General features: G+C 42.2%; 1 protein-coding gene across 2 annotated transcripts in view; it reads left to right on the top strand.

Moving 5' to 3' along the window:
* Positions 1 to 10,906: 10,906 nt before the first annotated feature.
* Positions 10,907 to 19,646, top strand: part of LOC133343202 (uncharacterized) — a 47,946-nt gene continuing 39,206 nt past the window's right edge. Inside the window, exons 1-2 of one of the 2 annotated variants that reach the window (XM_061552637.1) lie at positions 10,907 to 11,104; positions 11,284 to 11,802. In XM_061552637.1, the coding sequence (XP_061408621.1) occupies positions 11,002 to 11,104; positions 11,284 to 11,802 (622 nt within the window). In that variant the 5' untranslated portion in view covers positions 10,907 to 11,001. Of the gene's footprint in view, positions 11,105 to 11,283; positions 13,545 to 19,646 lie in introns of those variants that run through there. The other variant, XM_061552638.1, reaches the window with a different exon arrangement.

Below are 19,646 nucleotides of genomic sequence, written 5' to 3' on the forward strand. Positions count from 1 at the left end.
TCACCCTGCCCTGCCACTGACTGCATTTTACGATCTGCAACAGCTTCACCTTGATTTTAATGCGAGTAACTTCACACCCGTACATCATCGTTAATGGTCGAAACTTGTGGTCTCAGTATACATAGAGATTGTGACTCGTAAACATAATTTGCCTCGTGACTTTTGGCAAAAGTTACTGTGGACAAGGCTCCGTAGAACCTGTCCAACTAGCCCATTAAGTATTGTGTAAGCTATACCATTAGATAGTCATAGCAACGATATTACTTGAATACAATTATCTCTGGGAATATTGTGCCCACTGAGATGTTTCTGCTGATGCAAGTTGGAAATTAATTGATATCCTTCACACTTAAACGTTTATTCGAATACTACGTACTGTAATATTCGAATATAGAGCCCGATATTAAAAATTAAATATATATAAACATGCTATGTATTTTCTTTGGTAAATATCAATAAAATAGCATTTTTGTTCGTTTTCGATTCTCAATGAGGAAATGGTAGGTTGAAAGCTCTTGTGGACATGGCTATGGCATATATATATTTTTTACGTATCTTCAAAATACACTTTCACATGCTGATGCAGCAGATGCATTGAAAGTTATTGTCACGTTTTAAGCACATCGCAACCAATGAGCTTCTGGCTTGGCTTGAAATGAAATGTTACTTGCGAAGGCGTCTGCACAATCAAGTGCCAGGGTACGGTGACGTGCTGCCGTGGATTGCCCTGCGAGGGATATTGCGGCGGCGTTTGTGCACAAGGACAGGGAACATTCGTGTGAACTTTCCATCGGCTGCTGCAGAAGCCGACACTGACATTTGAGTTTATAGGCCCGTATTTATGGAGCGTGACTAAACCAACATTATCATGAAATAGGGGATTACAGATGCATTGGCTACATCTTTTCGTTGCGCAGATGAAATCCTGACCAGTTTGAAACTTAAAATAAATCCAACAAATACCTTGCACTGTCCTATAATTCTACAATGCATTAATGTATGCGATTATAGGCCAAGCTTGTTCTTGTTAATTGCAGCAACATTTACGTTTTCGTACAACAATATTTAGCAAGAAAATATAACAATGTAATAATACTTATCATTATTATGTAGTCATACTAAAGCCATTGATGTAAATGTATGATTGTGAGTGATTCGCCATAAAACAATTGATTTATATATGTATTTTTATATATTTGAAATCTTTGACAAAATTTGAAATGTAGCAAATTGCAATGTAATACATATTCAATGCCGTTCTGCATACTATTACAGGCTTTTATAAGCTACTTGTTTCGATGTAGATCTGCAGAAACCTTCATTCATTACCCGCTAAAGATAGAGCACAGGAACGTAATTACAAGTGAAGTGAAGTATTTTATGATGTGAGGAGCAGAGCAATGAAATAGACCGCTGGGAAGCATTTCAAAGCAGCAGACTATTACGTTAACCACCACGCTTCGTGTGCCGTTTGCTCGAGTGCACTCAGAACCTAAATTCACCTGCCATTGTGCGCTACGGTGTGGAGTGATATTAAAAAAAGGCGTAAATGTCGAGATGACAGCCTTTGTGAGTCTCGCTCTCTTTTGGCTCCCTCCCACTTCCTTCTTCTTCCCCCCAACCTCCCCCCCACCTCCTTGCTCCTACTTCCTCCCCCCCACCTCCTCCCCCCCACCTCCTCCCCCCACCTCCTCCCCCCCACCTCCTCCCCCCCACCTCCTCCCCCCCACCTCCTCCCCCTACCTCCTCCCCCCACCTCCTTCCCCCACCTCCTCCCCCCCACCTCCTCCCCCCCACCTCCTCCCCCCCACCTCCTCCCCCCCACCTCCTCCCCCCCACCTCCTCCCCCCCACCTCCTCCTCCCCACCTCCTCCCCCCCACCTCCTCCTCCCCACCTCCTCCTCCCCACCTCCTCCTCCCCACCTCCTCCTCCCCACCTCCTCCCCCCCACCTCCTCCCCCCACCCACCTCCCCCCCACACCACCTCCTCTCCCCACCTCCTCCTCCCCTACCTCCCCCCCCCCCACCGTGGACAGACAAAGCTGTCTTTGTCTGCTTTTAAAGTACAGTGTTGCGCAACAAAACCAATCTTTTTTAAGCTGATGGTCTCGGGGGAAAAGAAGAGGAGGGGGGGAATAGCGAGTTCCCATGTCAACGTGTCTGTATGTGTCTGTCTGTATGCGGTGCTGATTAATTGACGTTCCCAAATGAAGGTTGCGTTCGTTGGCTAAACTTTTGTTTGTTTGTTTTCATGTTCCGCTAGTTTAACATTTTCAAGTGAAATAATGCGGGAGATGATAATCGTTTTTGATCGTGTTGTTTTCTTCGTGAAAATGCATCGTTGTATTTCTGTTAACAAGACAACGTGCATTTGAGCAATACGACAAGACTAAGCCTCGTCCAACATAGTCTTCATTTGATTTCATGGAGTGTTTTCAGCTTGCCAGAATTCATGAGCAATGTCCGAAAGTCTGTCCAACTACAGTAAGCACATTTCAGAGAGAAGTCACGTGACCATCTTGAGGATAGCTTCAACTTTCTTTCTCTTAAGTTGTCCAATCACACCTCGCTTTTCTAATCCATTTAGATCCATTCTAATTACATGCCCATACCATATTAGTCCACCGTCTTCGACAAACGCTGCTCCACTCTTTACGTTGAGATTATTCTTGACGTGGTCAATAGAAATCCTATATTGCCAATTACATTGCACGCACAAGGAACTATTCATCTTTAAACCCGTTTAATTTACCACTTTCATATATCCTACAAACTCCAAATTGACTGCTCACTTCCAATTCGCGCTTAAGAGAAGCAATTGTTACATTTTGAATAATAAAACGGATGTTTGTATCCAAGCAAAAAAAAAAAATGCGTAATTAAGGTAATTTCATACAATAGATGTAAGGTGATATACAATTATACCCTGCAGCATTATGCTAAACCCATGTCACCTTGAACACCACGGCATGATATTCACAATAGCCCGGTGTGCTCATTGGCCTTAAAGCCAGCTCAAGTGTGGCTTTATTTTTTCATTGCTCTACATGGATGGAAATTTCAATGAAAACATAAAATAGGGACCAGTCATCGTAGCTTTTCAATTCTCGTTTATTAACTACAGTGCACATGAAATCAAGGTGTAGCACTAAAGAGGAGATGGGCAAATAATAATTGATTTCGAGTTGCAATTTGTACGAGCTGGACAAGAAAAAGGATGTATTAAAATGTGACCTTTTCAAATGATTATTTATAGATGTTGAATAAAATATTTCATTACATATAAAAACCTGAGAAGCCTTGTAGTTTTTGCCATATGGCAATGACAGAACATACAATAGTATTAATAATAAACCTCTCAACAAACAATTTGCTGCATCAAAGTATAGACTGCAGATGATAAGTGGTCTCAAAGAGCGATGCAGACGTGAAAATGAATGCGTGTCAAAAGAATCCTGGCGCATATTTGTCATCAATTTCGCGTAAACTTTGCATCTGTTTACCGCTGAACGTGAGAGCTCGATTTACGTGGGAAATATTAATCGAAGGCCATAATCCCATTTTGTCTTTACACCAGATGGCCAATACTCACACCTACCCAATTGAGAACATATCTGCATACCACTGAATGTGTTATTCCATTGACCTTAATCCCCCCCCCCTCCCCCCCCATGTGTGCCTTTGTGCACAAATGCGATTATGATGCCAATTCATGTTATGGCGGAAGTCACAGCGAGGTTATTAGGCCGCTCATTCCAATTTCATCGCCGTGCACTGTGCGGTCGCGCAGCCTGCAAGTGCGCATTGCAAGGAGGGCTGTCTCTAGAACCTACTCGGGGACGGTGCTTGTGATGGGAGATGAATGCGGGCGCACGCTGCTCGCCAGCCACTGTGTGATTGACGGTGCGTCGCAGATGGCCAAGCGATCTCCGGCAGCACATCGCAGACCTCTGCGCTTCCAAAACTCGGTCAGAGGAGTCTTGGCTGCGGTGTGCGATGCGGGGCACGAGGAAGTGTCTGTAAACTGGGGCAGATGGTCACAGTGAAGGAGTGCAATAGGTACCTTGGGATAATAAATGTCAATTATGAAATGTCCATATTTAATCTGGTTATACATCCCCTTGAAAAGTACCATATTGTGCTGATTTGGTTCTCAGGATATTGCTGATTTATCCCAATTTTTTGTGGTAAAATGGACAGGTTTTTGGTGGGAAATTGTGGTATCTTCGTGAAAAAAAATTCTAAAGACAGAAAATGGTTAAGCACAAACAAGTGAGGGAGGCCTATTGTCTCCTTTGCAAACGCTATACAATTAACCAGAAACATACACACTGACCAGCGTGGTGCAGTTTGGTACGGCAACCCCCGTAATCTGCTGCATGGTGTAGGGAGGCCCAAATCCAGCAGCGAACTGATATAAAGGGATGCACTTGAAAGAAATTTGCAAACTAAACTATTTTTTTCTTTATTTTACCAGGTAAGGACCACTCAGCTATGGAGCTTTTTTCCAGAATAGACCTGGCCTCAAATGAAAGCTCAACGAATTGGCTTATAGCGTGGAAATGTATCGCAGCCAAATACTGAAAACGCATGTTTCTAAATATGGAGGGAGAATCCAGAGCATCCGGAGAAAAAAAAATCCACGCTACCACGAGGAGAGCGAGAACATGCAAACTCCAAATATACAAACATTGCCCATGGCCAATACAGCATGTGTAGGCCTTCATCCAGCAGCGGAGTGAGAAAGGGTTGGAAATAATAATTATTTCGAATTAAAGCAAAACTGTTTGTTCAAGAACAGTTATCAGCGTTAACTCAATGCTATACATAAAGCAACTCCTGAACGGATTACCGAATTCAATGTACATGCCATTTTATATATAGTTTTTTTTTTATCAGTTGCTTTTCAAATGCCATACGAAAGAAGAAATGTCAGCCTGGATTCATTTCCATTCTGAAAACAAATATATTGACAATGCAACTGTTGAATCTAACAGTTACGTTTGCCTGATCCTTATGTGACTTTTAACGTGTACTTTAGTAGCAGAGGAAATGAAGCGTATGTAATCACTCAGGCATTGGAAATCAGGAAAATCCTCTTTAATACAACTTAAGCCATACTGGCATTAGCAGCAAGCATATCCTCATTAACTTTACCACAATGTGACATTAAACTAATAGTATGCCTTCAAAATGTGTTTTCTACATTAACCATTTGCTTAATTAATTATTCATGGTGTAATGGAAATGTATATTGTAAACACAACTGGCTCAATACAATCTTTGGCTGGATGGGATTAATAGCTAAATGTTTCCTCTGCAATGCGTTGGGCTTTCTAATGGTGTTCCTACCTCACAGTCCCAGGACTGGAAGTGGAATAGGAATAGATGAATATACTGCCTTAAAAAATACGTGCTCTTACACTGGAATATATCAAGGCCAGTTAAGACATTTTAAAATGAGAAAATGCGCGTTTGGTTTTCTAAAATGTTATAAAAAATATGGAGGCATATACATAAATTTGTACGCTTCTAAAACATATGCGGTTATATTATTCTGTCTGTTGGTAGTATATTTTTGTAGTAGACCATCTGACAGATTGAATACGAGATTATTTCCGTGGGATAGCTTATTTTACCTATTCTTCTCGAATCGCTTTTCAACGCAACAACAACCGCTTGGATTCTGAATTGCGTTCAATGCATACGGAGTCAGCCCTTGTGTCACCATCATTATCGATCATTCCAGTGCAGCTGCGTTAATGTTTCAATTTGTGATTGCAGCTGCGCTAATTCCTCAAATCGTTTTGCCATTGACCAACCGCGTGACAATCACGGAATCTATTCACGGTTGCGAATTGCATTCTTTCAAAAAAGATTGCCAGACGAAATGAAACCGTTGATGACGTAACATACCTCACACTTTTCGTCAACAGTCATCAGACATTCCTGATAGTGTGTCTAAATGCTTGATTTCCTGCGTCCAATTTGACGACCATGTGGATTCCATCAGTGGAATGTTATCAGTCAACTAACTCCATTCAGAAACATAGTTGATTAAGATTGCCTGTTAATTAAAACAAGAACGAAAAGTCAAGCAAACGTATGTATTCTACAGGGCTTTACGGCATACGTTTGAAGTGAAACAAATTGCAATCCATCCACGCTACATGCTGTGACATATGGATCTAAAACATGGACGTTCATGAAAATAATTCACAAAACTGAAAGGTATGCAAAGTAGCGTCGAGAAATACGTGCTTTGGATTCCACTGAGAGACAGAAAGATAAGCACGCGGATTAGAGGGCACACAAGGGTTAAGTGACACTGCCTTGACCGTCAAGAAAGTAAACGTGAGCAGGACACATCCATAAAGAGGGCCGGTGGCTGAGAGGACACCGAGGAAGTGGCAGCCGAGGGAGAAGGGAACTCATTCGCGAAAAGTCGTCCGCCTCGGAGCGGAAAAATCAGCTCGCGTGCAGGTGCCAGGCGTGTTTGTGTGTGTACATGGGTGTGATAATATGGGTGTGATAACATGGGTGCGGGGAGCGGTAGTGTAGCGGTTAGCGCCCTGCGCTATGAACCTGACGACCCGGGTTTGATTCACACTCACGGCCAACACCGGTGACGATTATCTGAACCGGTCCTGTGCCTCCCCTAGGTCGATTCAGCCTCAAATGAGTACCTGGTGCGGTGTGTAAACATTGCCACTGGGGAGACAAAGGCGGTCGGGCGTGGTGCTGGCCACCCACCCCCTCGTGTACCGTTCTGGCATTCATAGTACGGGGTATCTTTTGTTTTTGATAACATGGGTGTACACATACTGCCAACTGTTTTTGTGTGTGTTGAGTTTGACGTCCTTCCTCCGCACCTCCGATTAGCAGGGTTGGCAAAAGTCGTTCAACATACAATACCTATGTACAGGTGAGCTGACACCGGCTTGGGAGAGGTAGTGCCGGGTTTGGGAGGCCTTCATCCAGCAGTGGATTGATTATAGATGACGATGATCAGTAACGTTAGCTTTCGAGCTGGATAATGAAATGACACCACACGTCGCAACTTGATATCACATCTTATGACTCCATGGGGATGCGCGTACATTGTGTGTGACTTCGTCTTAGCAAAGGGGACGACCATTTATAAACGCTGGGGGTTTTTTTGCCATCGCGAAATTTTATTTGGAAAACTCTTCCATCAATCTGCTAATTTTTCTGTAGGGCATATGCTACATTTTCATTTATATTGGATCAGCTTTCACAGAGCACAGCTGCATAACTTTACATTAACATTTCATTTATGTTGGATTATCCTGAGCAAAGCAATGGTGACCCCTTTGTGACACATACTGAGGGAAAGACAGACAGACGAATATAGCGAATTCATTGATTATTTCTAACCTTAGTTGTAGCGTGTTAAAAAAAACAATAAATGGTGCTGACAATCTCCAAACTGGAACATCCATCTCTAGACCAATGTGGAAAAGGGAAATTTTTCTCATGATATCAACACCAGTGGTCAACATAAGTTATACGGTAATGCTAATTCAGTATACATCCAATTTTAAAATCCTCGTGTAGCCATGCATACTAATGTGTCCATGAATAATAAATAGAAAAGTTTTGAAATCCCTTGTTATTCGCCTGAACAACTGCAACATCACACGCAGCACAGACAACAAATGTATTGTTACAATAATAATTCACCCATCATCTCCTAATTTGTTGATAATTGTTTGAAATCAGCATCAAGATTTTATTTTTGCAAAAATGAAATAATATTCTAAACCGCTCTATTAAACACAATTTGGTGATGCTGCGTGCACGAGCAATATTAAAAGAAAACTAAACACACTACTCAACAATATTGACTTAAAAGAAAAACATATATAATTAGTAACGTTTCAGGCAATATTCCTGCTTCATAGCACGTACACGTTTTATGTAACCAAGTATGTTATTCTTTTAAGGCAGTGTTGTTGATGAGTGTGTTTTTTATCAACATTAAGTAAGTAGCATAAACTGTACTGAATTGACATTGTGACCTCTCTTTTAGTGGCGATATCATCATTAAAAAAATATATATCAGCACAATATGAAAGGTGACCCACCAAGAGAGTGATGAACGTTTAATGATTTTTATTGTAACCCTTTTAAATCTAACGTTGCCACATAATGATTATGAAATTAGGTTATTTTAAGTTAATCAGTGAAGTCAGGAGTGAAATAGTTAAGCTATTCTTACAATTTGAATACGTTTTAAACTGCCCTTCAAATGACATTAGACCAGGGTTTTTTTTGAGTGATTGATTGAGTTCAACACTCAAGATCTTTTAACGTGGGGCTACTTAGCATGGGGAACGAGGCTCGTAGGCAGCTGGCCCTCCTGACTGCTAAATTTAGGCCTGCCTCCCTCCGTGGCTGCTCCCTCATATGACTCCACCATTGTCAGTTTGCCAACTGCCGCGTTGCGAACACTCCCTCACCTGCCTTCTAACAACCCCTTCTTCCTCACCTGCCAAAGCAGCTCCTGCAAGGTTTCATGCATATTTAATTCGCTGGAAATCCCCCCCCCCCCCCGAACGCTCTCTAAGAATCAAATGAACCGTGGCTCTCTTTTATTTTGCTGGTGGTGCTTGTTTGCTTTGCCCGATGGTCGGCACGTCTTCTTTGCGTGGCAAATCTCATTTCTCTTCAGCTTCATTCAATGTGTCCTTGATTCGGGGAGCCGAGGCGTGGCACACTTGGGTATTATAACTGGAGTACATTGATCTAGATCAGAAACAAAAGAGTCATCGGGTTTAAAAAAAAAGTTATTCAAATATTGGAACGATATAATACAATATTTTTTTTCATGTTGAAAAATCCAGAAAATAATCAAATAATAAGTTTATTATACAGGCCAGATTTATTTTGCTGTAATACTACTGAAATGTGGATTATTGCCAACTTTAAAGATGAGCACATACTTTACAGGTTAATAAGTATTAGTTGATTAATTCATAAAAATTTGATTAAAAAAAGGTTTTAAGGATCCATATAATATAAAATATAAAATATGTATTTACGTATAATGTAAATATATATATATTTTTTTGTCTTCACTCTGCAGTTTTTTTGCTCTAGAAATTCATGTCCATAAATGTGTATTGCCTTTTTCTTATTATTACAAATGTAGCAGCAAATGCTAAATCCATCACATAATGACACGCTATTGGGGACATTTATGTGCATGCCGTGGATAGTGTGCATTGTGCACAGTCAATTACATCTGTCCTGAGCTAGCCAGATTCGGACATTGCAGTCAGGCAGGGAGAACACTTTATACGCGTTTACATTTTCCAGTCATTAGTGGTGATGCGGCTTCCAATCTGCACGGCTGCAGCGAGTGCGGTGACTTGCTCTGTCCACCAGAAATAATTGACAGAAAAAGCCGCAGCACAAACCCAACGGAAGTCAGTCAATCGAGGGAGACCACCTTTAACGTCAGCTGGGCCGTTGCTTCTTTAGGTTGGAGGGCGCACACACAAAATGTCAATCACCAACAGGAGCCAGAATTAAGTGTCTGGAAAAAGCAATTTGTTTGACCTCTTGTAGCCCAATTTAATCAGCTAAGCAACAGACGCTGTAAAGTGAGATACAGATGATGTCATTTGTACCAATACTACAATAGGTAACCGATCCCAAGATACCTCGAGGTATCTTTGCTAACGTATACATGAAAATGAGGTTGACCAATTGACGGTGATTTTCATTGGATGCATTCAAACACAAACATTTAAATGCATAGCTAAGTCACGTAATTTCTGACTTCAAATGTTTTCTTGGATTTTACAATACTCTCGTGGTATTCCTAACCTAAATACAGACCGTGGAAATAGAAAGGGGCGTCTGTTTAAATTCATAATCATCAGTCGTCTTTCTATCCACTGCTGGATGATGGCCTACCTAAGCCATCACACTACCACACAGTTCTACAATGCCACAATCCACCTCGCTCCTGAAATTGAGTTGATCTTGTCGCCCCATCTCCGTGGTGGTCGTAAATTCACACATTTAATCTTCTTTGGCAGCCATTCCATCAGCAGCGTGACACATTGGTCAACGTCCCTTCTAGCGACAGGTCCTTCCCAGGCCCACTGACGACTCTCCTTACTGGTCAATATGATATCTCTAATTTTGTGTTTGTTTCCAAACCCATGGGTTTCCCAATATAATTAAAAACATGCATCTCTCCATGCATGCTCTTGCGCTTTTGTTCGATTCTAATTATCAAGTCTCGATGTTTTGGTTGCCTATGGCACAGTAGGATATATGCACTGATCGAAAATGTTCTTCTCCAGGCACAATGGTATGTTGTTGCTTCCCTTCACGATCACAATCAGTTCTCCAAAAGCACTCCCTCCTGCTGTTGCTCACCTCGTGGATTTAATAATTTAGATTCTGACAAAAAATGCACTCCCTTTCACACAATGACCAGCATCGTAAAAGTAACAACAAATCCCATGACTGGCAAAACTAAAAGCCGTGTCCCCATGCCCCAGACACTCCGCATTCACCCAGCCTTGGCATTCGCTGAGAAGGTGAAGGCTTAGGGAGCAGGTGTGCTGAGAACACTGTGTAACAATCTTTTTGTTCCTGGGTAGTAAGTGTTATTTCCTAATTGCTTATGCCTCAAAAGTACAGAAAATGGCTATTATTCCCCACAAACCTTGCTTTTGTGGTCAGGACATTGATATTTTAAAATTAACCTATTTTCCAGAACATTTCAGATATATTCAGTGCTGAGTAAACTTCGAGTAACTTCTAGAACATTCTATAACGTTCCAGTAATATAAATAGTAGTATAAATAGAGGGGCCTTAAGCCTACCAGTTCAGTTTAGTTCCAGCTACCTAAGTGGATACATATCTGCTGTAAGCATCCGGCAGACACATTTTGCTATGTGTGCGGCCGATTTGTCAAGACAAGAGCGAAAAAGTACTCTGTGGAAGCATCTGCTAAGATGTGTGAGGCCTACAAGGCATATTTCGGCATGTCTGTCGGGGATCAAGACAAACCCTGGGCATCTCATTTCACCTGTGAGCAATGCAAAAAAACTCTGGACGGTAAGATGGACAATTGTTGCTTGGAATTTTATGTTATTTGTTACAAAAATTTGAAATTGTAAAAGTTTTTCATTTTAAAATGTTTTTTCAATTTTCAATTAAAAAAATATATAATTTCTGAAAATGTTGTGAGAATCTCTTACACATTCGTTATGGGTGAAATAAATGTATTTTTGTAGGATGGTACAGAGTGGCAAAGAGAGCCATGAAGTTCGTTATCCCAATAATTTGGCGGGAACCCACTGACCACTCAAGCAACTACTACTTCTGTAAGGTGGACCCTTCCAAACGTCAAACTGGCAAGAATGCACCTGCTATCACGTATCTGGACCTTCCTTCATCCATTGCCCTGGTGCCACACTGCCATGAGCTCCCTGTACCCACTCCTCCGGAGAGAGAGCAGCCGTCTTTAGAAGAGAGCAGCAAGTCAGAGAGCGAGGAAGAGGTAGATACAGATGACAATTTCAGCGGTGGAGCTGAGAAGCGAAACCTATACTACCCCAACCAAAAAGACCTCAACGACTTGATCAGAGATCTTGGTCTCACCAAGTCCAATGCCGAGCTTTTGACATTGAGGCTCAAGCAGTGGAACTTGTTGGAGGAAAGTGTGCAAGCCGCAGATCAAAGGAAGCATCACCAACCTTTTTGCAGCTTCTTCACCTGTCAAGATGGACCACAATGTGACCAGTCTGTTCGAGGTAATCGGAATCGACTGTAACCAGAATGAGTGGAGCCTCTTCATTGACAGCTCATCCAGGAGCCTCAAAGCCGTGCTGCTCCATAATGGTAACAAGTACCCGTCTCTTCCCCTGGCTCACTCCGTGCACCTCAAAGAGGATTACAACAGCATCAAGACCTTGCTGGATGCCTTGAAGTATGACGAGTACGGCTGGGAGGTCATCAGAAACTTCAAAATGGTGGCATTCCTGATGGGTCTCCAAGGTGGTTTTACCATGTTTCCCTGCTATCTTTGCCTTTGGGATAGCAGGGACATCAAAGCGCACTACCACAGGCGGGACTGGCCACAGCGGACCGAGTTCTCTGTGGGGACGAACAACGTCAAGTGGGAGCCACTGGTGGACCCCCAGAAGGTGCTGATGCCACCACTGCACCTAAAATTGGGCCTTATGAAACAATTTGTCGGTTCTGTAGATAAGGAGTCGGCAGCCTTCAAGTACCTTCAAGACTTCTTCCCTAAGCTGTCTGAGGCAAAGGTCAAAGCCGCTGTCTTCATTGGACCACAGATAGCAGATCCTGGAGTTCAATGAATTCCCCAAGAAGCTCACTAGTAAGGAGAAAGTGGCTTGAAACAGCTTTGCCGCAGTGGTTCGTGGCTTCCTGGGCAATCACAAGGTCGAAAACTATGTGGAGCTGGTTGAGACTGGTGAAGAACTATGGCACAATTGGCTGTAGGATGTCTTGATGCTCATCTTGATAAATTCAAGGAGAACATGGGAGCATACTCGGAGGAGCAAGGCGAGCGCTTCCACCAGGATATCCTGGACTTTGAATGTCGCTACCAAGCACAGCATAACGAGAACATGATGGGAGATTACATTTGGGGGCTGATTCGTGAAAGTGATTTACAAACTCGGGTTGACACGATAACACGTACAATACCTCATATATATTAAACACAATTGCTATGCAGGCAATATCAATACCAATGCTAATTTACAGTTGTACTGGTTAAAGGCCTCCTCGTCCCATAATGGTTATGCGTTTTGTTGTATACTTCACCATGCTGGTCAACGTGGGCTGATGAAGGGGAGACTAGCATGGGTTCGGATATCACTCGACAATTATGTCAGCTGTGGTCTAGGATTGAGATAAGGTTACCCATAATGCACCTGAGCTATCCACTGCACCACAACAGTTGCAGCAAAGTAATATTGGGAATGAGTAATTAGTACACAATGTAAGTAAATAATAATCAAATAAGAGAGTGCTTTCTGTAGCTTTAGCAAATACACTTGGATAGTAAACATGATTTATAAAAACCAATTGATTATTACCTCAAATGATCATACTCATTGAGATTGCCGGAGCCAATCAATGGATGGAATAATTGATTATGTTGGTCTCATCTGCTTGGCTTATATGGTTTGTGTGCAGTGTCCTGACCTGCCATTAGCTAATTCTAATACGGGGTCAGGATCTGCCCCACAATGCCATCTTACAGCAGAAAGTGCCTCTGATTGGTTTGTTGCACTAATGTGATGAGATCGATGCTCGTGATTGGTTACATGCCAGCTTGATTAATGGTGTTTCTGCACTTCAAAGTAGATGTTATAATGGGTGGGGAACAATATATCCAAATAAACCGCCGTGCACTATTGTTTTGACAACATACACTCACTGCAGCACTTGTGTTTCTGCATTGAACAGTAATAGACAACTCAAATGATACATTAAAGGTCAAGACCCCTTCTAAGGGCAGATGATAAAACGCAATTACACACTCATAAATATAATAGACGACTTATATAGATGTAAAGAGAAACATTTTACAATGAATTATTTGATGTTGTAAATGAAAATACAGCTGTAAAGTGTTGGCACTATACTGAAAACAAAAATGCATATTAGAGTCAATATAGCAATGAAAACTACGTCACTTAAAAAAATTAAAATATGACATATATTATTATGATTGAACGATGAGGCACAAACGTTCAATTAATATTTTTACCAATGTGATGCACTTTTAAAGCGTGTTGCTATGTTGATTCAACTTTCACAGCCAGTACCGTGATTCACAATGATGTGTTGTGTTCGGCAACTCATAATCTGACCAAATAAATTAAATGTTCACAGGGTATAAGTGTTGAACATGCCAATTATTAATATTATTATTTCAGCTTTCCGATCTGACGAAGAACACTTCTCAGAATATTTTTTTTGCAATTAAATATGCAACGTTTTCCTTGAAACTACAACAAGCATCTTTAGGATACCAGGAAGTCGGAATTCAATTCAGAAAGTCAGAATGAATAACCGCGTCACCTGCCAGGGCTTCTTAAAATGTGTCAAGGATTGTTGACTGCTGAATTTATGGCCCCATAAAATTGGTATTGTGATGACATCGTAGATTGTAATACGTAGGCTTTCGCGACCAATAGCATCCATGATATAGGTTTTTTTGGGTTAGATCCCGTAAATATAAATGTGTCGTTAAACCCACCAACACCCGACACAGCCAATTAGGTAAGGTTGCAATTGTAAATGTTGTGGATTTGCTCTCCAACACACAACCGGTGTGCTGTACTAGTAACGAATTGGCATGTTCTGTTTACGTGACAAGCCTTACTCATTAGCTGTGTCGGGTGGTGGCGGGTTTAACGACACATTTATATTTACGCGATCTAACACAAAAAACAATATTATGCATCGTAGATTCTGCATGTACTGATTTAATTTAGCCAGTGTGTAGCATAGTCAACAATCATGTCACTTAGCTCCAAACTTCCCTTTCTAAATATAACTTTGTAAAACAAAATAACAAAGCACAAGGGTAATTTTTGGTCAGACTAATTTCACAAAGTTTATTTATCATGAATATATATTTATGAAAACGCATCATGAATATAATACGATGTTTTATTTTTTGATGGGTTCCATCATACATATAATCCAATGTTTTATTTTTTTTATGGGTTCTGTCCATGTAGTTTTATATTCATTTCATTCGTTGACTTATTTTAAGTGCCTAATTTTCGATATGATGGTACGATGGGAAGATCTGGGGGGGCATAGCTACGCCACCCAGTTACCAGCAGTATTGCCCCATACCCCCTCCACCCCCCCCCTCTCACCACATTCAGAGATAACTCCTCAGGGCCGAGGGAGGCAGTCCAGCTCAGTGAGTGAAAGAGATCATCTCAGCTCATGCCATTGGTGCCACTAGACTCATCAGCTCCTTCCTTCCTGTCAGATCCCATCAGTGTTCGGTTTTAGAGCCCATACTTGACCTCCACGGCCAGCTCTTAAAAGTATTCCACTTACAGTGGGTACCCCTCATATTGTATGTGTGTATGTATGTATGTTGAACTTATTTTGCGCCGTACGTAGCCAACCGTGCTCATCGGCGGTGTGGGGGAAGGACAACAAACTAAACACACGAAAAAACAGTTCTAAAGTCATGAATTTTCCATCGAGATTTAAAAGTGCATAGCTCCAGTGGATTCCTAATATCGGAAGGAAGAGCGTTCCAGACGGACGCAGAAGTGCATCTGAAAGTGTGGGATGCGGTGACCGTCTTTGTCCGATGGCCAGCCAACAGCCACTCCGCGGATGACCGGAGCTCGCGTGGTGGTTTATTAACGAATGTGTCCTATCTCATCACTGTGCGGCTGTCCTTCCGACCCCCTTGCATCATATTTACTGCCTTTCGAATGTTGATACAAATAAGGCAAACAGACAGATGCTAGATTGTGAAATGCATGATTGCCCAAAAAGTAATGTATAGAAAATGTGATCATTTAACATGACAATACGAGTCTTAAAAGAGAACTGCAGTGTGCGATATACTGTGTATCATGTGAATGAGGTCATATTAATGACGGCAACTTTACTGTATTTAAATTACAAAACGTTCAAAATGAAAACATTCACAAGCAAGCGAGAGAGAATTAGAGTAGACCTATGCACAAGGCAGTGGGAGGCACATTTCCCAAAATGCGTGAGTAAATGGGGCGGATTAAGGCGCACTTCACGTGAGCACACACAACACAAACTCTGGGGCTAACCGCGGCGGTGACATCCGACTGACAGATCCGGCGGCGTTCCTCGCGTTGGCATTAAAAGGACGCCTCTCTCTTTTTTTTACGATCAGAGGAAACAAGAAGATGCTCGGTGTAGTCGGCACTTTGCTTTGTTCATCATTTCGTTTAATTTGTTTTTATTCTTTTTAAATGAAAGATTTCACAAAAGATTTCACGCTCTGCTCTCCACCTTCTTAGCCCTTCACTCTCTCTCTACCCCCCTCTCCCTACTCTGTCTCTCTCTCTCTCCTGGGTGACCCGCGTCCTTTCGCGAGCACACGCCGACGCATCAACGGGCAATAGGGCGCTTGGGTCTGTCGGCACGGCGTGTTTGCCGATGTGGGCCACTCGAGTTTGATTCCCGCCCGCGACCAACACCGGAGCGAATTATCTCAACCAGTCCCGGGGCTCCCCTGAGGTCGACTCGGTCCTCAATCGAGTACCCGGTGCGGTGTGTGTGCAAACATCGCAACTGGGGGAGACAAAGGCGGCCGGGCGTGGTGGTGCCGGCCACCCAGCCCCTCGTGTGACCCGTGCCGGCCTTCAGAGGCGCTGCTCGCGAACAACGCGTGCCCCCAACAGTCTGTTACGGGCTACACGAGGGATCTTTTGTCTTCGTAGATGCGTGGGGTGAGCAGGGCACGGAGCGATGGGGAGCGACGGGAAATGCGCAGAGGCGTGAGGTGAGGGACATTCCAGGGATTTGTGAGTCCGTGGAGGGTCGGGGGGGGGGGGGCATGTCAGAGGGAAGGTGCTGCCACGTGAGACGGGAATGTATGGAAGGTTTCAGAAATCGGGGGACAGGCTTTGGGTCGGTGGCTGTGGGAGAATTCGTGGCACTAAAATAAGGAGATATTTCGATGTAAAGCTTTCGTGACTGCAGGGATTCATCTTCTTGGTTCTTTCGGTAAAGTCACGTAGAAGGGAAATAATAAAATAATAAAAATTAAACATTATAAAATACAATTCTCATGACGTTTCGGCCACAACGCAAGCAGCCGTCCTCAGGTGAAGAACAGGTCTGTCGGAAAGACAGCGTCTGAAACGTCGTGAGAATTTTATTTTATTATGTTTTATTTGTATTATTTTATTATTTCCCTTCGACGTGACTTTACCGAAAGAACCAAGAAGATAAGGAGATATGTCATGGGAAGTGGGCAAATGTCTGCCAATCGATATATGGAGGTGGATACATGGATATTGAACTGGTTTTAAATGATGCGATTGTTTATTCCACCTGGTTATGTTAAATTATTTCAAAGTATTAGTTCAGCAATTGTTCAATCAGGGAAACAGTAGCGATTTAATTACGTTCGCATTAAATAATGTACAGCTCCTTGTCAATTCTACTTCCTGATGAAAGATTCCCCCACGCTGTGTTGGCCATGGCGGGTTGTTTGACCATACTTCACCACTCCGGTCAGTGTGGTTGAAGAGAGGGTGTTGCTAAGGACCGGTTCAGATGTCACTGCCCACTGATGTCAACAACCATGGGCAGGAATCGAACTCGCCGGGTTCATTGTGCGGTGCACTAAACCACTGTGTCCTCTGCTCCGTCGCGACTCTTACACGCTTTTTATTTAACTCACTCTGTCTGTTGTTGTTATTGTGACCTAAAATCTTGTAACTCCATTTTAACCCACTTCCCAATGTGGTATTGACTGCTAACTTGGTATACTTATGTCATACTGATGACAATATTATATTCTATCATAAACAAAAATTTAAACAATCTTTTTTATTTGTTATGTTTCAGCTTGCCTCATTGTCTTACACGCTTTTTATTTAACTCACTCTGTCTGTTGTTGTATTCTTAAATCTCGTAACTCAATTTTAACCCACTTCCCAATGTGGTATCGACTGCTAACTTGGTATACTTATGTCGTACTGATGACAATACTATATTCTATCATAAAAAAAATTAAAATATATATTTTTAAACATGATTATTTTTAATGCTATGTTTCGGCTTGGGTCTAATTGTCCATGCTCAACTGATGTTGGCTGTAAATCACCACGGTCCCTTACGTTCTGGCAAGCCTCGGGCCACTTTCTGGAGTCGTGGAGTTCTGCCATTACGAGTACGGTACATTTCATTAAAGCGTGTTTAAAAAAAGTTTTTTCAAATATTACTTATTTTATTACGTGATAAAATATATGAAACCTTATGTAATCCCACCGCAGCAGGTCATCGAAATTAAACATCTACACACCGAAATTTCGATGCTCAGATCTTGGCCACATTAGCCAGTGTGCAATCAAGGACCATTGTACATGGAAGGGTAAGGCAACGGCACAGCGGACGTGGTCCTGCATAAGGAATAGAGGGAAAGAAATTCGCAATCGCCAATTCTTCACCTTCTGCCTGTTGACGTCGGCACTACATGGTTGGCTGCTGCTTAATCTACAAATCAATTCTGTAACAATTGGTATTTTTTTTTCATTTGCATGCCCCTGTGGTATGAATGGGCTGATTACTCCAAGAGCTTATGATATCCATCACCTCCTGCTGTCCCGCAAGCCCCCTGGTTGTATCTTAACATGTTGCGCAATATAATTTTAGAACCAAAGTATAAAAATCTAAATGACCTTCTCTCTGTGGACATGGATAATGGACTGCTATCTGCGCAGCCTACTTGGTAACCACGGAGCTTGGCTCAGAGTGTGCATGCACCTCCGTTGTAAAGGCGTCTTTCCAACAGTGCCCTACATCATGTGGTACACATTTAATTGGTCAAATTTACATTGTATTTTACAGACCAACTCTGGGTTTTTTCTGAGCTATTTCCAATTACATTGATGTTAGATTTTGATATACTATTGCAGGCCTTTGTGTAATTGCTTTTGCGTGTTGTTCATTCTTGAGTGCTGTGCTTACAAAATGCTTATATTTGTTTATTAATGTAAAAACTATTATTATTTTCTACATTTTAAAAGCCACTAAACAAAAAGCCTCCCCCGAGCATAAAACAGGTCGTCATTAAATATATGTGAATTTTTAACTAATGCTTGAAATGCTCTGGTAACAATGTGCCATTATAATCACAAATTACGGTGCTGTTAATTTAATTTAAAAGTACAAAACAGTTTAGTCTGTTAAATGCCGTTGAAGCGTTGTAGGTTAATTTAATCATGTGCAACAGCAGTGAACTTTGCCTACATGCAAACTTTTGGTGCAAAATACAACGATGTGCAGATGATCACATCCTTCCCTACAGACTGTCAAGGCTTGAGGCTAAATAAATGCAAACGTGATCCAAACCCCTTCACTTACTTTACACACAACATTTGTGTCCCCACCGCATCGCCGCACAAAGGTTACCATCTGTTTCAGCCTCCGCGGGATCCCTTCACGTGCTCGGTACGGTAAGATTGTGAGCGACGCTCTCTTTGTCTCTATCTGTATCGTCTCGAATATGTGAGTAGATGATTTATTTATCCAGACCGTTAATAGATACAAATTTGTTTTTTTGCTGTTCAATGCAAGGTCGTTCATAATTGGCTTCTGCGTCCGGATGCCACACACGGCAATGGGTTTCAATCAAGGGCAACAAGTGACAGTGCTTGCACCATTTTACCAAAGGCACATATGAAGCTTCAGACAAATCGACCAGACTAAAAGCAAAAAAAAAGCATGCAACCGATTGATTGTCCATAATAGCTTCCAACGTGTGTGTGCGTGTGTGTGTGTGTGCGCGTGTGTGTGTGTGTGCGTGCGTGTGTGCGCGTATAAGTGGCGAGACGGCGGTAGGGAGTGGTAGTGCAGTGGTGAGCCCACT

This window comes from Lethenteron reissneri, chromosome 17 (assembly GCF_015708825.2).
Source record: "Lethenteron reissneri isolate LAM-NWPU_2019-01 chromosome 17, ASM1570882v1, whole genome shotgun sequence".
Classification (NCBI taxonomy): Eukaryota; Metazoa; Chordata; class Hyperoartia; order Petromyzontiformes; family Petromyzontidae; genus Lethenteron; species Lethenteron reissneri.